At 50.8% G+C, this 22,240-nt stretch overlaps 1 protein-coding gene across 1 annotated transcript in view; it reads left to right on the top strand.

Moving 5' to 3' along the window:
- Positions 1-22,240, top strand: part of LOC112635910 (contactin-associated protein-like 4) — a 183,894-nt gene that overhangs the window by 101,944 nt on the left and 59,710 nt on the right. The window contains exons 14-18 of the mRNA XM_025403975.1: positions 3,219-3,412; positions 7,684-7,864; positions 14,928-15,034; positions 16,395-16,514; positions 19,980-20,177. Of these exons, the coding sequence (XP_025259760.1) occupies positions 3,219-3,412; positions 7,684-7,864; positions 14,928-15,034; positions 16,395-16,514; positions 19,980-20,177 (800 nt within the window). The remainder of the gene's footprint in view (positions 1-3,218; positions 3,413-7,683; positions 7,865-14,927; positions 15,035-16,394; positions 16,515-19,979; positions 20,178-22,240) is intronic.

Here is a 22,240-nt window from a genome sequence, read left to right as displayed (position 1 = left end):
AAGGCCGAGAAGCGATGATAGCTCTAAAACTTACTTCTGTTTGTACTCCCTGCATCACAGAAAAATAAGTGGAGGCTCCAAAATTACTAGCCCCTTTGATATTTTTAAGCACCGTCCTTTGATCACCTGCTTAATGTTAATAATGAGATAAATTGACATGAGTTAGGTTTGTGAGAAAGAAAGAAATCAGATTCACTATCTTAGCAGTGAGCAAGCTTTCGAGATTATCATCAGAAAAATGTTAATTTATAGTAAGTGTGTCATGATCACATGGCTCATGGTGATGGATCTGATGTCCTTGGCAGAGATTTCAAGCATGGCTTAATTTTAAACATCTGAAAGAACCTGCATCAGTGCGATGGTACTTTAATAAGCACCATGAAGCCAGTCTCATTTTTAACTAGTCTATTGGTGTAAATATTTGAAAAACTGCTGGGAATAAGATTATAATAGATGTTTCAGTATTTATAATAATGTTACTCTCCTGCAGAAGGAGTTTATTATGAGTCTCTGGTGGGCACCCAGGTGGCCCTAGGGACCCTGTCCCCTGGGGTTGCTGCCACCAGTTGGCTCTGTGCAGAGGGCGAGTTGGATTTGGTGGCTTGTCTGATAGATAGAAGGTGGCAGAGTGATAGCTGTCACTTAGGAGGTTAAGATGCGGAGCCAGAGCTTCTGACTGGGGAGTTGCTCTCACTCTGTTGGGTGAAGCTGGCTGCCGTGTTGTGAGCCCTCCGTGGAGAGGCTCACGTGGGGAGGGACAGAGGGCAGTCCCCAGCCAGACCCAACAAGGGACGGTCATGATTCACTATCATTCCCATGCTGTGCATGCATTTCCAGAACCCATTCATCTGATAAATCAAAGTTTGGACACTTTAACCAGAATTTTTCCTACCAATTCCCACCTTTTAGTTTTCCTTTTAAAAAAAAATATTGTTTATTGCTAGATTTAGCAAAGCAAGCAAATGTTATATTTGAAGCATATCTGATTAAACCATAGATGATTTGACAGTTTTCTCACAATATACACATTTTTTTTTCTTTTTTTGAGACAGAATCTCACTGTGTTGCCCAGGCTGGAGTGCAGTGGCGTGAACTTGGCTCACTGCAACCTCCACCTCCTGGGTTCAAGCAATTCTCCTGCCTCAGTTTCCCAAGTATCTGGGACTACAGGCACCTGCCACCATGCCCAGCTAATTTTTTATTTTTAGTAGACACGGGGTTTCACCCTGTTGAACAGCAGGATGGTCTCAATCTCCTGATCTCGTGATCTGCCTGCCTTGGCCTCCCAAAGTGCTGGGATTACAGACGTGAGCCACCGCGCCTACCAAAAAATTTTTAACCTATGTCTCACACAATCAGCATTTGATAATTCAGGTGTTATTTTAAACACAGCTATAGGAACTCAATATAGTGGCTTTTTAACTAGAATAACATACTTATGAATTATTATAATAAATTCAATTTTCTATTAAATAAGGGTTTTTTTGTTATTAGAGATTTAAACTGGTAATCTGATATGCATTAAGATTGTTACATGGAATCATAGTTAAATTGTGTTGAGCCTCCAGCTGGATTGAGTTGTAATTTGCACAGTTTTGAATTAGAAGGTAAAGTTTGCAACATAATTTCCAACTTTGCAAATTTTTATGTTAAACTGTTTAAAAATATTATTTCAACCAATTAGGGGTCACATATAATTATGCATGCCATAAAATGCTTTGTCAATCTTTACCCTCCGTGTGAATATCAAACTGAAAGTCATTTGAAAGGTGATGGGATCCTAAGGAATAACCCATAATTGAAGAGCGATTCACGATTGAGATTGTACTGAATGAATAAATGCCTAACCGGATGTCTTTTCTGGTTGGCTCTGCCTCTGCTTTCAGGGCTCCCAACACTGCCAGTCCCGGGCAGCGGCTGCCCTCAGGTATGTGTTTGTTGGACAGAGCTTTTTCTCTTTTTTAATAATGTTTTAAAACAACAGCCAACATTTTAAAATCAAGATATTCAGCAATGAAACCCAGATGTCTGGCCTCGTCTGACAGGCTGGGAATCTGGTGACCCTAAGGAGTCCCGGCTTCCCGTGGAGCTGCGCCCTCCTCCGCCAACCCAGCCCACCCAGCCGTGCACCCTCGCTGCAGCCCCTGCCCTGTCAGCATAGGACAGGGAGGGTGGAAAACACAAGAAAGCCCATCTTGCCCAGAACCAGCAACGCCAGAGCCAGGTCCCCCAGGTCAGGCACTGAGGACCCCCAGCCCTGAGCCTCCTCAGCCTCCTCCACCTCCCTGACCCCTGGTGCAGCCCCACCTTCCAGGGACCCCACGCCTCCCTGATAGCCATGCTCCTGGCTGAGGTTCAGTATTAGCAGCCTCCCAGTGGAGCTGTGTGCTGACATGAGTGGTCTGGAGGCATCAGTCCCTTTCTGTCCAGGCGAGGGATTTGTGGCCGTTTCAGATGCGTGAGGAGAGACGGACCTGGTCTCTGTGCTTAGACATGCCACGTGGACTGACCTTCTGCCTTACAGAGCACAACTGCGTGGTGGTTCAGCTACCACAGTAGCTACTACGGAGATTCGGGGTCCTTACCTGAAGTTTGTGAAATAGGAGAAAAATCACATAAGGCTTTTTAAAATGTATGCTGAAGTTTGAGGAGAGTTTGATATTTCTATGTGCCTCCCCAAAAGTCAAATTGCATGAGTGGGAGCAGGAAGGTGTCCTGGGCCAGGTGAGGGGGATGTCGGACGTTAGGGATGGTGCAGAATGTGCCCTGGGGGGGAAGAGGATGGGCTGATCTCCCCCTACTCAAAGTGAGGGGCATGTCAGACATTAGGGATGGGGCAGAATGTGCCCTGGCGGGGAAGAGGACGGGCTGAGCTCCCCCGACTCTCCTTGTTCGGATTTCTGTGCTTGTTGCAGTCACTGATTTGTGTCACTTTTTAAAAGTGCTTACACTGGGCATGGTGGCTCATGCCTGTGGTCCCAGCACTTTGGGAGGTTGAAGCAGGCGAATCACTTGAGGTCAGGATTTTGAGACCAGTCTGGTCAACATGGTGAAACGCCATATCTACTAAAAATACAAAAATTAGTAAGGCATGGTGGTGGGCGCCTGTAATCCCAGCTACTCGGGAGGCTGAGGCAGGAGAATTGCTTGAACCCAGGAGTTGAGATCATGAGACTGTTTCTAAATTAATTAATTAATTAAACTAACTAACTTACAAGGTTTGTGGTTTATGGCTGTGTCTTACCTGGTTTGGTTTCCGCAGGTGTTGGATTAAATGACGGGCAATGGCATTCTGTCTCAGTGACGTCTACGGGGGGCCACCTGAGCGTGATGGTGGACGATGACGTGGCCTCCACCGTCCACACCACGGTACCTGTGGGGGTCCACCCCGGCGATGCCTACCACTTTGGAGGTGAGTGAAGGGGCTGAGAATGCACAGGCTCCTTGTGTTCCTCTTCCCCACCTTGCATGTGGTGGCTGGGATTGTTTTTATTACTTTTGCTGTATCATATGTGGCTAATTCTCCAGCAGTTCAGCAAATATAAAGAACTTCACTTTTTTCCCAAGCAGCTCTACTGAGTTGTAATTTACATTTAACAACTGAGAGCCCCTCACCACCAGGATCTCGTTTGCCAGGTCGTATTTTCAGGGCTTGCCGCCCGAGTCTTTTCATACCGCATACGCCACATTCTGAGACCCTCCTGGGGTCCTTCCCCTTGCCTCTCCTGCGGCACAGCCCTGACCGAGAGTTCCAGCACTGCCCTCGAGTCAGGACGGCGGTCAGTAACGCTGCGGCGGGAGGCATGTGTGGCCGGCCCTGAGTGTGACTGCCACACGTCGGTGGTCCGCACTGGCCTCCAGCTATTCAGTCAGGCTCCTTAGGCCGCAGGTGGTCCAGGTAGGAACACAGCAGTGCCACCCTGTCACGCGCACATGGGGCCGTCACTGGCTTACTGGTCACCTCCCCTTCCTTTCCTCGTGAAGTGAGCTTCAGGCAGCTCCACTGCGTTCTGGGGCAACTTTCCATGTTTATTCCATCAGACCCTGAGCAGAGGGTGCAGAGGGCAAATCCCCATAAACCCTGGTGGGTGCCAGAGCCATCGGCTTCACGCTGTGCTGGCGTTGGGCAGGTGGCACCTGGTCTGTGGGCTGCCCTCTGAGCTCTCTGAGTGTCCCGGGTCAGAATTCCTGGTGCAGACACCAGGTCACAGGTCGGCTCACCCCCTCGGAGCTGCAGAACCTGCGGCCTCCCTGAGGAGCCAGGATTAGGCTTTCCCCAGGAATCGTCACATCTCGGCGCTTCCGCACGGGGCTCCAGGCCGGACGCCTCTGCCGCGCATCTCGGTGCTGGGGGCTCTCGTGTCTGCGGAGGGCGGGTGGAGCCGACCCCTTCTTGGCTCTCCTTGCTCCCTCTTGGTGGAGCCGTCAGCCAGCTGCACACGCATTTCTCCGTGAAGCCACACGGCCATTCCCTGTGACCGCCATCGCCACTTTTGTTCAAAGTTTCAGAACTGAGTTTGTTCGGAAAGAGTGAGAGAACATGTTTTAAGAAAAAGGGAGCCGGGCGCGGTGGCTCAAGCCTGTAATCCCAGCACTTTGGGAGGCCGAGGCGGGCGGATCACAAGGTCAGGAGATCGAGACCACGGTGAAACCTCGTCTCTACTAAAAATACAAAAAATTAGCCGGGCGCGGTTGTGGGCGCCTGTAGTCCCAGCTACTCGGGAGGCTGAGGCAGGAGAATGGCGGGAACCCGGGAGGCGGAGCTTGCAGTGAGCTGAGATCCGGCCACTGCACTCCAGCCTGGGCGACAGAGCGAGACTCCGTCTCAAAAAAAAAAAAAAAAAAAAAAAAAAGAAAAAGGGAGATGCTCAGCGCCGTTACTGTTCTGGAATCTGAGGGTTACTCCAGGTTTGTACGGTGTGACTGTCCTTCCAACCCGGTCGGTAAAAGCAGATGGAGCACCCCACATCCAAAACCCCAAAATTCAAAATGCTGCAAAACTCAAGACGTTTTAAGTGCCAACATCATGCTCAAAAGAAATGCTCATGGGAGCATTTTTTTTTTTAGATGGAGCCTCACTGTCGCCCAGGCTGGAGTGCAGTGGCACAATCTCGGCTCACTGCAACCTCCACCTTCCAGGTTCAAGTGATTCTCCTGCCTCAGTGTCTGAATAGCTGGGATTACAGGGACCCGCCACCATGCCTGGCTGATTTTTGCATTTTTAGAAGTGACAGGTTACGCCATGTTGGCCAGGCTGGTTTCGAACTCCTGGCCTCAAGCGATCCACCCACCTTGGCCTCCCAAAGTGCTGGGATTACAGGCGTGAGCCACCGTACCCAGCCAGCATGGGGGCAATTTGCATCTTGGATTTTCAGGTTTGAGGTGCTCATCTGGTAAGTGTAATGCAAATATTCCAAAATCTGAAAATATCCCAAATCTGAAGCATTTTGGGCCCCAAGTATTTTTGATAAGGGAGCTCAACCCATCGTGAAAAGGTAAAATAGACCCCGTCCACAGAGAGAAACCAAATCTATTATGCCCAAGCTTCGGTGGACGCCGAACCGCTTGAACTACGGGTTTCACCCCTAAAGTAAGAAAATGACCAAGGGAAGGCCTCAGAGTCTACCCAGGTTCCTGTGACCTCATTTTTAATTTCAAATCTCGAATTTCCATGAGGCTGATATAAAGCATAGTAATGTGCTTTACAATGACTGGAGAGAGGCGAGGCATGCATGAGCTCATCTGTCATATGAATGTAAATTATTGGGAGAGAAAGTGTTGAATAGTTACGACTGTTATTCAAACATAGAGGAAAACTGAGCGTGTCATTTTCGTGAAAAACCAGTATGACTGGGGCAAGAATTAAGATGCAGCATGATTCTTACTCCCTTATCCTCAGTTCTTAGACATTTACAACTGACAATTAACAGAGGGCCACAAGGGAGTTCTTAAAAAAAAAAAAAAAACCCTTACATTTGGTGGGTGAACTCCATGCTTACCAAAATGACTTATTTCAGTTAAGCAGAGAGCATCTAATGATCATAAACCTACGTTTTACATAGGAATATGGTATAGTACTTTCTCATGTTTAAATAAATGGAAGCTTTTCTAAATTTAAAACAATTATTGAGTACTTTTTATCTGTAATTAGGGGAAAAATCATGCTCTGGTGCTAGAGGTTAATGAGTCATTATTTTGTGAGGTAGAAGAGCCAAGGTCTGAAAACAAGATTCTCTCAAGAATGTTTGACATTGGATTAGGGTTCTCTAGAAGAACGGAACAGAACTATCGAAAGAAGGGTTTATTAAGCATGAACTCACACGATCACAAGGTCCCACAATAGGCCGTCTGCAGGCTGCGGAGCAAGGAGAGCCAGTCCTAGTGCCAAGGCTGAAGAACCTGGAGTCCGATGTTCGAGAGCAGGAAGAGTCCAGCATGGGAGAAAGATGTGGGTGGGGAGGTTAGGCCGTATCTCTTTCATGTTTTCCTGCCTGCTTTATAGTTGCTGGCAGCTGATTAGGTGGTGCCCACAAGCCTAAGGGTGGATCTGCCTTCCCCAGCCACTGACTCGAATGTGGGTCTCCTTCGGCAGCACCCTCACAGACGCACCCATCAGTACTTCACATCCTTCAGTCCAACCAAGGGGACACTCAGTAGTAACTGTCACAGGCATGAAACCACATGAATGCTGAAATGCATGGGACCGGGCCTCTCTGCATTTGGTGTTGATTAGGAAACTCCCTGACCGACTTGGGGTGTCGTGCTCCCCGCGCCGGGACCCCAGCGGCTGCCATGCTGAGCCACTCTTCCTGGCCTGTGGCTGCAGGCTCCCCTCTGGCAGCAGCTCCTTCTCCTTGGCAGGGTTGGGGGCAGGGAGGGAGGCGGTAGGACAGACCTCAGGAAGCTGGACACGGGTCCCAGGCGGCCGGGCAGAGGTGAGGCTCGGGAGCTGCTTCCTGGGGTCCAGGGCTGTGGTTGGGAAAACGATGCTGGCCTAACTCGGAGAATCAAATGCACGCTTCCTTCTTTCACCACACATTTGGATGATGTATCTGCTATTGCATGACTGTTACTTTTTGATGGTATTAAGATGTCATGTTGAAATTTAATTTTTCATTATATGTTTGACCAACTCACCCAAAACAAAAATGGTTGTTATAAAAACACATATAAGTTTTTCTTTTTCTGCTGAAGCAAGTCTTTGGGACACCTGAGCTGACGGGCGAGGCTGCCGTGGTGTGTGGCCGGCACACCAGCCTCAGTGGGGGTGCCCAGTCACCTTCTGGCCTGATATTCTCCAGACTCTAACATTTTAGCTGTTTGTATGTACAATAATAAGACCTGTTATTTCATTTCTAATTGTAAATCCATGTGCATTTAGGTTTTTCCCTTAAGATCTGTCATGGTAAAAAGAGTTAAATTTCTAGTATACTTTAAGAAAGCGCATTGAGTTCAGGGTGAATTTTAAATTCACAGGGTTTCTCATCTTCTTACATTCTTGCCTCCAGGGTTATTTTATGCTCTGCTGACCTTTCATCCTCCCTCTTCCCGATGAGCAGGCAGCCCCCCCCCACAGATGGAAGGCAGCCTGGCATCAGGGGGAGTGCACGCGGCCGCCCACACCCCGACACTGTGTCCACCCATTACCCTCTTCCTCTTGCCTCCTGTGCCTCTGAAACTCAGGGTGCCCCGCTCACGGCTCTGGCTCTGACTGCAGCCGATCGCTGGGACCACTGGGCGGATTCCAGGGGTGTCTGCGGCTCATCTCCATCGACGGCCAGGAGGTGGATATGATCTCGGTGCAGCAGGGCACTGTGGGGAACTTCAGCGACCTTCTGATTGACACCTGCGGCATCCTGGACAGGTGAGGGCAGCAAAGGGCTCAGAGTGTGAGGGCAGCCCACCTGCAGGGGCTCAGAGTGGACGTCCACAGAGGAAACGGTGTCTCCCCCACCTGCAGGGGCTCAGAGTGGACGTCCACAGGGGAAATGGTGTCTCCCCCACCTGGAAGGGCTCGGAGTGGACGTCCACAAGGGAAACGGTTTCTCTCCCCAGCCCGCATCACAGGAAGCGAGAGGGCTGTTCCCCGTGAAAAGTCAGGAAGACAGTGGCGACAATTGCACGCAGTAGCTTGTTTCAGGTGACGGTGCTGGGTGGAAGGCACGGCTCTGGGATACTGTGGAAGGCGCCGCAGGCGTCCGTGGGTCCTTGAAGAGGAGCCTCTGGAGGGAGAAACACGGGGAAGTGTTGGGAAAGCTGAAGTGCGGCAGAGACGATCAGGCTCTGAACCAGAATCACGTGGGCAGACAGGACGGCTGGGCCCATGCCCTTCCTGTTGTAAGTGGTAATATGTTTTTGAATAAACATTGCAGTTTGAAAACCCTCCTTTTTCACCTGGGCAAGGAATTCGGTCAGAAAAAGCTTTCAAATACTTTTAAATCTCTCTTCAGGTGTATCGAATCTCCTAGTCCTCATTTAAAAAATCATTGGAACCCAGTGCTGTGTTTCACCAAACGTATTACCATTTACAAATCATCTTTGACAATAAAGAAAACACAATTCCCACCACTTAAATGGCTTCCCGCCACTTTTTAAACTCAGAGCCAGTTCCCCATGTGTACACATTACACTAATTTTAAGTGGAAAATTATCTGATAAAAATTTGTATAAGAAGAATTTAGCCAGTAAACCTGAACTTTGAGGTTTTGATTAAGTGGCGTTTGGGTGTAAAAACTGTGGCCTCACGTGTCAGTCACGGCCCCACAGTTCCGGGGCACAGACCTGCTGAGGATGGGGCTTCCCCACCTTGCTCCCTGGCAGTGGGAGGACCTCGCAGTGAACAGGCCTGGCAGGGCCGGGGGGACTCCCTGTGTCTTGACCCGCAGGCAGTGCTGGGAGCCTGGGCTTTGCTGTGCCCACCGACGTTCAGCTCATGGGAAGCTCTTTTAGTAACTTGGCAATTCACCCACCCACCTCTGTGTGAAAATATCCTCACACGATGACAGTTCTTCATACAGAATCTGTTTAATCCAGTTTGATGTGAGACTCATTTAAGTAAAGTAGATTTTAAACACCGCATGGACAAATTTGTCATTATACTACCACACATAAAATACTCGAATATTTGTAAACTTTAAACAAAGATCATGGATGTGAATTTAGTTTTTAAAATCCAACTTCAGGTTGAGATTTAAGGAAGTAATACAAAGCAGAAGTAGCATTTTGCATGACAGATACAGTTATGTATGGTAGTAACCCTGGACCGGGTTCTGTCTCGATAGGTTTTGTCTTTAACATTTAAAAGCATGTCTTATCCTTGTGTGCTCTGGGAGATAATGAAGGAAGCCCACACATTAGCCACACAGCCCTGCAGTTGTGCGTGAGGACACTGTCTCTCTCCATTTCCACATTGATGAACATTTTGATTGTTTCCAATTTTTCTTTCCTTTTTTTTTTTTTTCCTTCTTCGAGATGGAGTTTTGCTCTTGTTGCCCAGGCTGGGGTGCAAGGGCATGATCTCAGCTCACCACAACCTCCGCCTCCCAGGTTCAAGCAATTTTCCTACCTCAGCCTCCCAAGTAGCTGGGATTACGGGCACACGCCACCACACCTGGATAATTTTGTATTTTTAGTAGAGTTGGGGTTTCTCCATGGTGGTCAGGCTGGTCTCGAACTCCTGACCTCAGGTGATCTGCCCCCTTCGGCCTTATTGCACACAAAGCAGCTGTGAGCATTCCAGGGCAAGCGTCTCTGTAGAAACGGCTCCATTGACCTTGGGTAAACATTGGTAAGGAAATAGCTGAAAACTATGGAGAGGCTGCTGAATGTTTTTTGAGAAGCTGCTACACTTTTCTAAAGCGACTGCGACTCTCACGTTCCCACCAGCAGTGTGTGAGAATTCCAGTTTTCCTGCATGCTTGCCAGCACGAGGTCCGGTCCATCTTCAATTTCTGCCACTCAGCAGGTGTGCGGCGGTCTGTCGCCCTGGCTTCCACCTGTGTGTACCTGGTGACGAATGGCGCGAATGGCCTTCTCATGGGCTCACCTGCCGTCTGAGCACCTGCTCTAGAGAAATGTCTACTCAAACCTTGTGCACATTTGTTTGAATTGGATCCCTTGTTTTCTTAGTGAGTGTTGAGAGTCCGTTGTGATACTCTGGATAGAAGCTCTTTACATGCTTTGCAAATGTTTTCTTCCAGTCTTCCTTTTGTTTTTTTATTCTCTTAACAAAGTATCTTTTGAAGAGCACAAGTTCTTAATTTTGATGAAGTCCAAGTTATTTTTTTTCTTTTATGGATTATTCTTAAGACATCTTTGACTAACATGAGGTCACAAAGATTTTCTGCTATGTCTAATTCTAGAGATTTGTGGTTTAGATTTCATTTAGGTCTGTGATTAATTTTGGATTATTTTATAGATGGAGCAAGCTATGCAGAGTTTTGTTTGTTTCGTTTTGTTCTGCTTTGCATGCAGATATCCAGCGCCACTGGATGAAAAGCCTGTCCTCTCCCCATTTCACCACCTGTGTACCTTCGTGAAATCCATTTGTCCATAAACACATCTGGGTCCATAGCTGGGCTCTGCATTTAGCTCCTTTATTTTTCCAACTTTATGCCAATACCACATTTTAGGAATTATGATTTCTGAACGATAATATTTAAAATCAGGTTGTTTTACTCTTTGTTTTTTCAAAATCACTTTGGTTACTTTAGGCCTTCCCACTTTTACATGAAGTTTAGAAGTACCTTGTAAATTCCTTTAGATGATTCTTCTGAGAGTCTGCTTAGGATTTTGTTGAACCTGCAGATAATTTAAGGAGATTACGGCACTTCCAGCGCAGCTGAAGAACCACAGACCTGTCTTCTCACTCCTCCCTGGCCTGCGTGCATCATTGCTATGTTTTATTTTGCTTACATTGTCAATCCTCACACGTTTTTACTTTTGCTTAAACAGTCAAGTCTTTTATAAAACATTTTACATAACAACACACACTCGCACACACGTCAGTCCCCCCGCTGCCCCCGGGTGCTTTGTGTAGATGAGTATGACCGTCTGGTGTCCGTTTCCATCCATCTCCAGAACTACTTCTAACATTCACTTTTCAGGGCTGTTGAGAATGAATTCATTCAGCATTTTTGTGCCTGGTGACATCTTTCCTACACCTTTGGTTTTGAAATATATTCTCACCGGGCGTAAAGTTCTAAGAGGGTTTCCCGCCTCATTTTAATGGTAGCCGCCACAGGTAATCTTCCGTTAGCCTTGCCTGAGTTCCGCTGGACAAAATGTGCCATTTTCTATAGATGCACATAAGATCTCTGTCTTTCTAACTGATTTTAAGCAATCTGATTATGAGGTACCTTAGGGTAGCTTTATTTATATATTGTGCTTGTGGGACATTAGGATTCTTGGATCTGTGTGTTTCTAATTTTTTCACATTTGGGGAATTTTCTGTCATTATTTATTCTATTTTTTCTTCTCCCCTCTTTCCCATCTTTAGGAACTTAATGGTTCTTTAGGCCGGAGTTGTCCTACAGCCCACAAATGCTTTGTTTTTGCTTTTAAAGTTATCTTTCCTGTCTCCTTCAGATGATTTCTTTTTGTTTTTCTGTGTTCACTCATCTTTATGGCAATATCTAATCTTAAAGCCACTCAGTGTTGTTTTCATGTTAGACTTGTAATATCATCTCTAGTTGGTGCTTTTTAATAACTTCCATGTCTCTACTTAATTTCCGAACATATGAGAACAAATTCCCTGTCTATGAGAGCAGCATCTACGTTTGGGGTTGGTTTGGTTGATTGGTTTTCCTTTGCCCGCCTGCACACGCTCGATGCAGGGCCACGCTCTGGGGTTCGCCTTACTTGGTGCCGTGTGACGTGCGTCCTGTGAGTGTTCAGGGCCACACTCTGGGGTTCGCCTTACTTGGTGCTGTGTGACATGACATGCATTTTGTCAGTGTTCTTAAGCTTTGTTACCAGACACAGCCATTCCTCTTCTGTTTCGATTGTGAGATCTGTGAGTCTGAGCAGCACTTGATCTCAGGGTCGCTCTTCTCCAGGGCTGAGGCCAGATGCTCCGAGTCCACGCTCTGTGTGGCCGGGCTGCCCTCCTTCCTGTGAAAGCCGGTGCCCTGCCTGGTGCCAGCCAGGCTGCTGCTCCTGCTGATCCTGGCGGTCCTTTCCCTGGCCCCAGGCGGCTTCCCCTCTGCACTCGGTGACCAGCACTGAATATTCTCGGGGCCCCTCTGGATCTGTGGAGCTCTCCCTGGCTGTCAGAGCTGCCCTCCCTGCCTTCCTTAACTCGAGGTCTCCAGGCTCCCCGAGGACCCCACTGCCTTCCTTCCTCACAGTCTGAAGACTCCAGAGGGGCCTGGGATGAGCAGAGGGCATGCCTGCCAGGTGCCCATCTCGCAGGAATGACGGCCTTCCTGCCTGATGACCAGTGTCTGGAAAACAAGTGACCACGCCATGTGCATGGCCACTGTGTGTGCTTGTGTCGAGTGGGAGGTAAACCCTGTCCCTGTCACCTCGCCTTCCCCGTCGCTGGTGGCTCCATTCCGTGTGTCTACCTGTTTACCTCTGTCTACGTCTGACTGAGCTGAGCACCATTTACCTCTGTCTACGTCTGGCTAAGCTGACCGCCTCTGCGCCCTCTGGCACACATTCGCAATTCAAGTATTTGAAAACCTTGATTTCTGAACACTTTCTTCTTCAGATTAAAGTCCCCGTAAGTATTCATTTCTCTGTGTTAGGAGAGTTGCAGGCCCCAGGTGCCTCTGCCCAGTGACGATGCATCGGTCCGGCCCCTCGTTGCCCCTCAGAACTAGGGAAAACCCCCACAACTGTTCCTGCCAGGACAGGACTTGATGGGAACACAACCTCCTGTGAAACGGCACCAGCACTTCCCTAATTCAGAAAGGGAAGGCCCTGCTCTGTGTGTGCAGAATCCATGTTTTAAGTCATAACAAACTCATCAATCACTACAGTCCAGATCTTGCACACTGAGGGAGGAGTCTCCACACACACACAAACACAGGCAGAACACGCAGTGTGACAGGCGCTGACACATCACATACGCACACTCACGCCCACCAGCACCGGCTGCGCGTCCTTCCTTCCCGTTTCCAGAAACAATGGGTGCAGTCTGAAACCACCTTCCCAGCCGCGGGCCCAGGGGTTCAGGTGGGAGGAAAGAAAGTGCTGCCAGGCTGGGGGCTGGGAAGATGCTGCTGCCCCTTCCCCATCCCTGGACTCCGGAGGGGAGGCATGAGCAGGCAGAGAAGGACACCCACTGGCTTCCGGGAATCCCTGCTCCGGTTCTTGTAATGGAAATGAAGACAGAGATGGGAGGGAATTGGTGCACGTCAGGCTCTTTCATACAACCTCACCTTCTGAGGGGTGGCTTGTTTATCTGGAGAAGTTCACACAAGATGAAAATCATGATGGGGACGTCTCAGGCAGCGCTTTAGGGGCTAGAAGGACTTGGGGTGGAGACATGGGGGGCGTTGGGTGAGGTGGAGGCCACAGGGCAGCGATTTATCCAGGTCCAGGCGCACCGGGGGGACCGTCTTGAGCTAACTCTTCCTTTTATTTTACAACAGTGCAGTCTCATTCCAACCCTAAAATACAAACAAGGGATTGAGCCAGTGGATTGGGAAATGCAGATGAGTGAGGAAACAGCCCATTTGCTGGCAGACAGAGACTCAGGTTTCGGTTTCTACACGAGGAACTTAGCTCCTCACAGGCTCAAATCTCTTTTACATCTAGAAAAACACACAGTTCGTCATTTGTGTATCCGATCAATCAGTAGTGTTAGTGTTTTTGCTATCGATTTGAATTGTTCATCAATTCTCTTTATCACCCTTGGTTTCTATTAAATTCAAATATATAACATTTTAAGTCCATGATGATAACTATGTTAATAGATTTCTTTGAACTATCAAACTTGCTAATATAAATTTGTCGACACGGAAATACTCGTGGCATACTAATGAATCATTGATAGGTTGCAAAATTGCCATGTACATTTATATTGTATATACTTAAATATAAGCATCAACACATGTATAACTATAGTGGTTATTTTATATGCTAGGATTTCAAATGACTTTTACCTTCTTTTTTGTACTTTTCTGGGTTATTTGAATAATAACAATAAAACATTTACTTTTTTGTATTCAAGAAAATTAGTTTTACCATAATCTACTAAAATTACAAAAGTCCTGTAAGTGAAATTTCAAGTGTCCCAATCTTAACGTTAATGAGGCCTATGGCAAAATACCCATCCATGCTTAGATGGCCGTTGGGTTTTCCGTTTCCAGATTTATTCAATTTTCTTGGGAAAACAAAATGCACATAAAACTCTGGTGGTAGCTGGCTTTTATTCTAAATTCTAAATGGAAAAAGAATCATAACAATGGCATCCAGGCCTGCAATGAAGGATCTGTGGGTCCCGGGCCAGCGCCATGTGTAGACGGAAGTGTACCTGACTGTCCCTTCGGCCCCTGTCCTCCCTCCCTTCCCTCCTCTCCTCTCAGTCTCTCCCCTCCCCTTCCAGTCTTCCTTCTAGGAATTAATGTCACAGAACATTTCAATGTGATAAAATATCACTGTTATTTTCTATAAGAAATTGTCATTCCTGGCCACATGTAAGGTCAATGTTGTGTTATTGTGACATAAAAACAGAGAGTTCTCCAACACCAAGGGAAGAAGTGCAAGTCCCGCTGCCTCAAAGCCAAACACAGGGCAGTCGGTTGAGCCTGACAGGTTTATTAGCTTGGGGTTTAGGGTTGGGAGCAAAGTTCTTAAGGACATCCCTCCACATCCCCGGCCATTTGAACTCTGTGCCCACAGCTGGACTCGCCCTGCCACAGGACCCACATTTCACAGTGACCAAGTGTGAACACCGACCATCTCTGTCCTTCTTTCAGGTGTTTACCCAACTACTGCGAGCACGAGGGCACCTGCTCCCAGACCTGGACGGCCTTCCACTGTGACTGCAGCAGCACTGGATACACGGGCGCCACGTGCCATCGCTGTAAGCGGCTTCTCTCCCCGGGGTCCACACCTGTCACCTCCATAAGCAGCTTCCCTCCGCGGGTCCACACAGCAGCTTCAGCGCAGGGGAGGGAGGGGAGGCGATGGTGGGGGCCCCGTTGCACCTGCCCTCACCCTGCACACCTACCGGAGGGCCCTGCACGGGGAGCTCCGGGGACCAGCTCCCCTCACTTGATGCCAGAGGTCAGACCTGGGAACCCGAGCCTTGCTGCCTGGCCGGGGCAGAGGTGCTGGCGCAAGGACCATCCTCTCTTCGCAGTCATCCTCCCTCATGCCCAGTAGCATCACCCACAGAGCAGGTGCCCCCATCAATATGCTTTGGGGCATCCATTTTTCTTAATGGTTATCAGCAACTGTGATTCCAAGCCCTCTGAGAAAACCACCAGAAGATAAGCGAGTGGTTCTTAACTGTGACCCACAAGCGAACTCACACTGAGCCGACTTCACTGTGGCTCTTCCAAGGAGAGCAAAGAGAGGTGAAGGGGAAGCCAATCCCCAGTGGCTGGCGGGGAGGCGGCTCCGGGAGGTGAGGCGGGGAGGTGGGTCTCGGAGTTGAGGCGGGGCAGCGGCTCTAGGAAGCAAGGCGAGGAGGACGCTCGCAGAGGCGAGGCGGGGAGGCGGTGCTCGGAGGTGAGGCGGTGCTCGGAGGTGAGGCGGGGAGGACACTCCCGGAAGTGAGGCGGGGATGCGGCTCTCAGAGGCAAGGCGGGGAGGCAGCTCTGGGAAGTGAGGTGGGGAGGGTAGGTCTTGGAGTTGAGGCGGGGAGGCGGCTCTCGGAGGTGAGAGGCGGCTCTGGGAAGTGAGGCGGGGCGGGTAGGTCTCGGAGTTGAGGCGGGGAGGCTGCTCTGGGAGGTGAGGCAGGGAGGAAGCTCCCGGAAGTGAGGCAGGGAGTCGGCTCTCAGAGGTGAGGCGGGGAGGCCGCTCTCGAAAATGAGGCGGCAGGAGGGGGACCCAGCCAAACGGAATCCCGTCACCTGTGACAGTGAAGATGCCACTCCCACCTGTGAGTGCGCCTGAGCCCAGCTCTCGACCTGTTTCCTTGTCACATAAGGTAACAGTGAACAGAACTTTCCACCAGACTGGGTAATTTTATTTGACTTTAGGGATTTAAAAGTGCTATAAAAATAGTTGCAACACTCCTCTTCTTTACAGTTAAGTATATTAGCACACATATTATGTCAAAAATAGTTTTGTATTTTAATACATGTTCACATTTTCCCCTGGAGGGTGGATATTTACCATAAGGCAGGACTTGGAACCTCCCTCATCTCCTAATTTGAAACGTTGAGAGTTCTGTTACATTTTATTTTGTGTATGGCGAATGATTGGATGACCCCCAGCTCTCTACGAGCCCTCCTGTGAGGCCTACAAGCACCTCGGCCACGCCTCAGGATTCTACAACATCGACCCAGATGGCAGCGGACCCCTGAAGCCGTTCCAGGCATTTTGTAACATGACAGGTGAGTTACAATGTTTGATTTAAGCGTGACAGCTTGAACTCACAATTGCAGCTCACCTAGTAGAAATTTACCTTGTTAGAAGGTATATTAGGTAAGTCATTATTCAATAAAAGTCATAGTTATAAAACTTGAACAGATAGTACAAAAGCAAAAATCCATAATTATATTATTTCTGTGCAAGTGCTCTTTTTTGTGAAATATTTAATAGTAAAACCTGGCCTGTCAAATTTCAAAACAAAACGTTTCCTGACTTACCTGACTGGATGAGTGGATGTGCAGTCGGAAGAGTATTTGCACTTTTCCTGAGCCTGAGCAGAGATACCTTCACGTTTGAGCTCTTGTGAGCCTGAGTAGAGCCTGACCCTGGATCCCAAGCACTGTGGGGTCTGTTTCTATAGCGATGGCCATGTCTGTGTATCCTGTCCCAGCCAGCGACTGTGCCTCCCCTCCCCTCAATGCTGATCTGTGTCCCTTGGTCCAGCTCGGACACCTCCACCCTGAAGTATATTCCTCACTGCCCTGCGACAGAGCAGGCAACCCACCTGCTGCACCTGGCAGGGGAACGTTTACCTCTGCAAATTCTCCACTCTGCCAAGTTTTGGATCAATGTTCAGAACCATAGAAACAACAAAAAGTAAAGCAGGTGCAGGTGTCCACCCGGATCTCAGTGTCTCCCATGCACGAGGCTGAACAATGCCCCCCAGATTCGTGCCGACCTGGAATCTGCATGGGACTTTATTTGGATAGAGGGTCTTTGCAGACTTAATCAGTGCAGATGAGGTTGTACGGAATTAGGGTGGGCCCCAGACACAGTGACCAGTGTCCTTAGGGGGAAAGAGAAGTTTGGAGACCCGGACCCGCCCACAGGGAACAGTTGTGTGAAGACCAGCAGAAGCTGGAGTGATGTGGCTGCTAGTCAAACAAAGCCAAGGGTTTCTGGCACCCCCAGAAGCTGGAAGAGGCAAGGAAGGGGCGTCACCAGCGTCTGCAGAGGGAGCGCGGCCCGGCTGGCACCCTGAGTTTGTACCCGTGGCCTGCAGAACTGGGGGAGATTTCTGTTCCAAGCCCCCTGGTCTGGTACTTTGCTCGGGCTGCCCAAGCAGACTAATATGGCCTGTAAGGAACTTAATTTCCCTTAAAATATTCATTTATGGGTATATTTCTTACGATGACTCGAATAGGTTAAAAAATCCTAAGGAAGTTTTTCACTTTCTTCCCCTCAGTACCCCCCATAAAGTCTGACAGCTTTTGCCTGTAGCCCAGCGTCTGCAGGAAGTCGGGCAGGTGCCCTGGAGAGACAGCGAGCCAGGCCAGGGTACGGAGCAGCCTGAGGATGGGGTGGCGGCGACAGGCAGGTGGCCCCTGGTCAGGCTGGCACGGGGACAGGGAGACTTGGTGGGCGACGCCAGAGGCCCCTCCAGCTCCATTTTGTCTGACTCTAGAATGGCAGCCGGCTTGGGATCTGGAAGAAAGCAGTGGGACTGGTCAGCTGCAGAAACGGGAGCGCATTCTTGTGCAGTCCGGGGGCTGGACATCTAGGACCAAGGCGTCAGAGGGTCGGGGCACGAGGCCCTGAGGGGGCCTCTGTTCAGGCCTCTCCCCGTTCACCGAGGCTCTGAGGGGTCTCTGTTCAGGCCTCTCCCTGTTCACCAAGGCCCTGAGGGGGCCTCTGTTCAGGCCTCCCCATGTTCACCGAGGCTCTGAGGGGTCTCTGTTCAGGCCTCTCCTTTGCTCCCAGGGTTTCTCCCAGTGTTTGGTGTTTCATGGTTGTTAGGGACCCCCAGAACCCCATCTCTGCCTGCATCTTTCCACGGTGTTGTTTCATGTGTGTGTGTGTATGTGTGTGTTCAAATCTCCCCTTTCACAAGGACAGTGGGGTTGGATCAGGCTGGCCCTGCTCCACTATGGCCTTGCCTTGTCTAATTTCATCTGCAACCACCCTGCTCCTAATAAGGCCACATTCGAGGTCATGGGGTTAGAACCTCAGATTTCCGCATGTTCACATGTCAGCACATGAATGTTGGGAGCCACACTTAGGCTGGCAATGCAGAGCACCCCTGGCTGTGCTGGAATTTGGCTTCTCCAGTGGCCGTCCCCTAAAGGAGCAGTGTGTCCAGGGTCGTGCAGGCAGAGCCCCGCCCTGTTTGCAACTCATGCCTCTACTCGGCCAAGAACACTTTTACCTCCAAAGCGGGTGGGCGATTTCTGCCTTGAGGGAACCCTATCACTAAGGACAGAGTGAGCCCCGTGACGACTCCTGCCATTGAGCCACAGGCGTGGAACCCATGATCAAAATGTCACCCGGCCCCTCTTGGGGTCACTGGGACCCCACCTTTCTGCCAGATGAAACACTGGGGCTTCAGGTAGAGGAGAGGACGGGAAAGGAGGTGCGTCTGGGAGTCCCAGGCCGGGAGGATAGGCAGGACACTTGCTGGCTGGGTGGTGTGGGCAGCGCCTCCTTCAGCCACAGCCTTCATGGCCCATGCGTGTTTCTCTGCAGACTCCAGGCTGTGGTTCTCCAGGGACCCTTCTGGCTGCCGGCCTCACCCTCGCTGCTCTCCTGGGCTCTGAGGCCTCGCCTGTCAGTCACACTGGGACCAGTAGAGGGTCCAGGGCTCCAGCCGCAGGGTGGAGTGGTCTGGAATGCAGCTGGCAGCGGTCTGTGGCTGCGTCTCACTCCCCTGGTCCAGGTTGCACTCGCCAGGACACGCAGGAGGGGCCTCTGCAAGGAGAGGGTAACAGAGGGGCAGGCACAAATCCAAGTCCAATGACGGTGTCACGGGCTCTAATTTGACAAGTCCCGATGAGAACATACTGCATAACCTCCAGTCTCAGGTGGTGCCAGGCGTCTGGACTGCACACACAGGGTGGGGCTGGAGCGGCCACGTGCCTCCTCCCGCACAGCGTTCGGCGTCGTTCGGCGTGCAGGGCAGGTTTCCTTCTCAACACCAGGGAAGCTGGGCCAGGGCCAAGGCACAGGAGGGACCAGCCTCATCCTGCCCTTCCGGGCCTAAGCCATGGAGCCGACCCTTCTGGGCCAGTGGCCTCCTGAGTGGTGCCTAGTGAGGAAGGAAGGGAACACCCAGGGGATCAGGGCTGCAGAGGTACCAGGGGTGCCCACAGGGCTCTTGTGCAGCAGTGAAAAGCACATTTTAGGAGTAGAGAAGGTGTGGTTTGCATAATTTTAGATCATTACAAAATGTTAATGACCATTTCTTCTACTTTTTCGCCTATAACATTCCATCTGGCTAAATACCTAGAAACACGCATGTTCGTGGCTGGATCCCCTTGGATACTGAGTAACACAAATCGTAACAAGAGGCCACCCCTTCTCAGGACCTAATGTTCTAGAATCCTATTAATCTGATTCTTGGACTCTGACGTCTCAGGACCAGTGGGCACCCGGGGTCTGTGTGTGCTGCTAGTGACACTCCTTCTCCTCTCTCTCCTGCTCTCGCCCTGGAGATGTTCCGTGGACAGTGCTGCAGCACAACGGCTCGGCCTTAACCAGGGTCAAGGGCGCGAGCCTGGAGAACCCGCACCGGGCAGTGTTCCAGTACACGGCCAGTGCAGAGCAGCTGCTGGCCAGCGTAGACCGCGCCAGGCACTGCCAACAGGAGCTGGAGCTCCACTGTCGGAGGTCTCGGCTGCAGGACCCTCGAGGTAGGCAGCCCCTCCCAGCCCTTCCTGACCTGTGCCTGGGAGCTGTGGGTGTCGCAGTCGAGGGTTTCAGGAAGAGCTTGATCCAGGGGCAGCTCGCAGAACACCATGGCGGGCAGAGACGTTCCTGATGGATGCTGTGTTTTCTCCCTTTAGAATATTTTACGGTGGTAGTGATTTTCCTTGGCCCCCATCCGCTCCTCATGCCCCTGTTTTCTCCCTTTAGAATATTTTACTGCGGTGCCGACTTTCTTCAGCCCCCATCCGCTCCTCATGCCCCAGGTCTTCACCGTCCTGAGACCTTGCTGGTCCCCCCGGGTTTTCCAAACAATCCCATATTTCCTCTGTAAGGACAGACGTGTCTCTCTGTGAGCTCTGCTTTCGCAGGGCACTGCCCTATTTAGGAAGTTCTAGAGCCTTGCTGAGCAGACAGACCCCTCCACCTAGTGTCCAGGGACCCCGGGCTGACCCCACCGAGCCTTAGCCCCGCTGCATGTCATGCTTTTCCTCAGCCTGGAGTGTGGGGGTGTCAGGCTGTAATTGATCCATAACCGTGATCACTCACCCTTGGATTTTGCAAATCAATCCTTTCATAAATTAGAGAAACTGGAGCAGAGTGAAGTTGGCCTCAAATAAAGCCATTGCCGCTCCATGTCATTTTCACTCAGCGCCTTTTCTGGCAAAAGATGGAGTTACAGGATTGAGGGCAGCACCCCACAGGGCGCCTGGCCCTTGGCAGAAGCATGGCCTGTGAACATCACACGCGTGTGTGTTGTGTCCAGTGAGACTGGAGGCGGCCGCCCACTCAGCCCCGTCCTGTCGGGCCAGCTGCTGGCCTCATGCACACCAAGGGACCGGGTCTCCCAAGCCTGGGGCAGCTTGCTGTGGATGTGGCCCTTCTGCCACCCTCCCCAAAGGCCAACCCTCCTCCCGGACCCCCCTACACTCTGGGGCTCAGGCCACCCTGGGATTCATGTCCAGAATATCAGAGGCCAGGTCCCACGTCGGCCACAGTGAGCTGCGGGATTGAGGGCTGTGCTGGGTCCCTCTGAACCGGGGAAGGGGTGCAGGGAGGGGTGCTGGGAGGGGTGCGGGGACAGGTGCTGGGATGGGTGCAGGGAGGGGGCCCGGCCTTTCCCTCAGGGTTGGAACTTGGGGTGAGCACAGGAGAGGTCAGCACTCGGGTTTCAGTGTTCATGATTCCACACAAATGGCCCTTGCACTGCACACACCGTGTGGGGTATCTACCCCGAAGCCTGTGCTGGGACCACAGAGGAGTCTAGGGCAGGTCCTGTGTCCTGGGACAGCCTTGGCCTCCCTGGGTAGGATGTGCCATCGCGTCCTCGGGGGCTGCCTGGTACACTTGAGGATCCTCTGGGCTGAATATGTGGCCTGAGGCTGGACCCCCAACCGTGCAGGTGTGGATTCTGGAGACAGAGTGATCCCACGGTCCCACAGGCTCCTCCATGGTGTCCCCACACAGATGGCTCAGCTCCCAGCTCCCTGGTGTGGCTGAGCTCAATGCAAATCGCACAGGTGACCATGGAGGCAGGTGAGCCCCATTGCCACAGTGCCCCCGGCCGAGTGCAGGAGGACAGGCAGGTGTTTGGGAAGCCAGAGTGGGGAGCGTTCCTGCCAGAGGAAGATCTGGAGGTCTGGGGGCGCTCTTTTTTTTCTTTTTTTTCTTTTTTTTTTTGAGACGGAGTCTCGCTCTGTCGCCCAGGCTGGAGTGCAGCGGCACCATCTCAGCTCACTGCAAGCTCCACCTCCCAGGTTCCCGCCATTCTCCTGCCTCAGCCTCCCGAGTAGCTGGGACTACAGTCGCCCGCCACCACGCCCGGCTAATTTTTTGTATTTTTAGTAGAGATGGGGTTTCGCCGTGTTAGCCAGGATGGTCTCGATCTCCGGACCTCATGATCTGCCCGCCTCGGCCTCCCAAAGTGCTGGGATTACAGGCGTGAGCCACCGCGCCCAGCCTCTGGGTGTGTTCTTAAGGACAATGGCACAGAAGCAGGTTCTGGATGGTGATGGGGAGGCCCCAGGGGAGCCCCTGAAGAGGAGGAGCT

The sequence above is a fragment of the Theropithecus gelada genome, chromosome 12 (genome assembly GCF_003255815.1).
Source record: "Theropithecus gelada isolate Dixy chromosome 12, Tgel_1.0, whole genome shotgun sequence".
Taxonomy (NCBI): domain Eukaryota; kingdom Metazoa; phylum Chordata; class Mammalia; order Primates; family Cercopithecidae; genus Theropithecus; species Theropithecus gelada.
The sequence above is the reverse complement of the archived record's forward strand: the minus strand, read 5'-3'. Positions and strand labels throughout refer to the sequence as shown.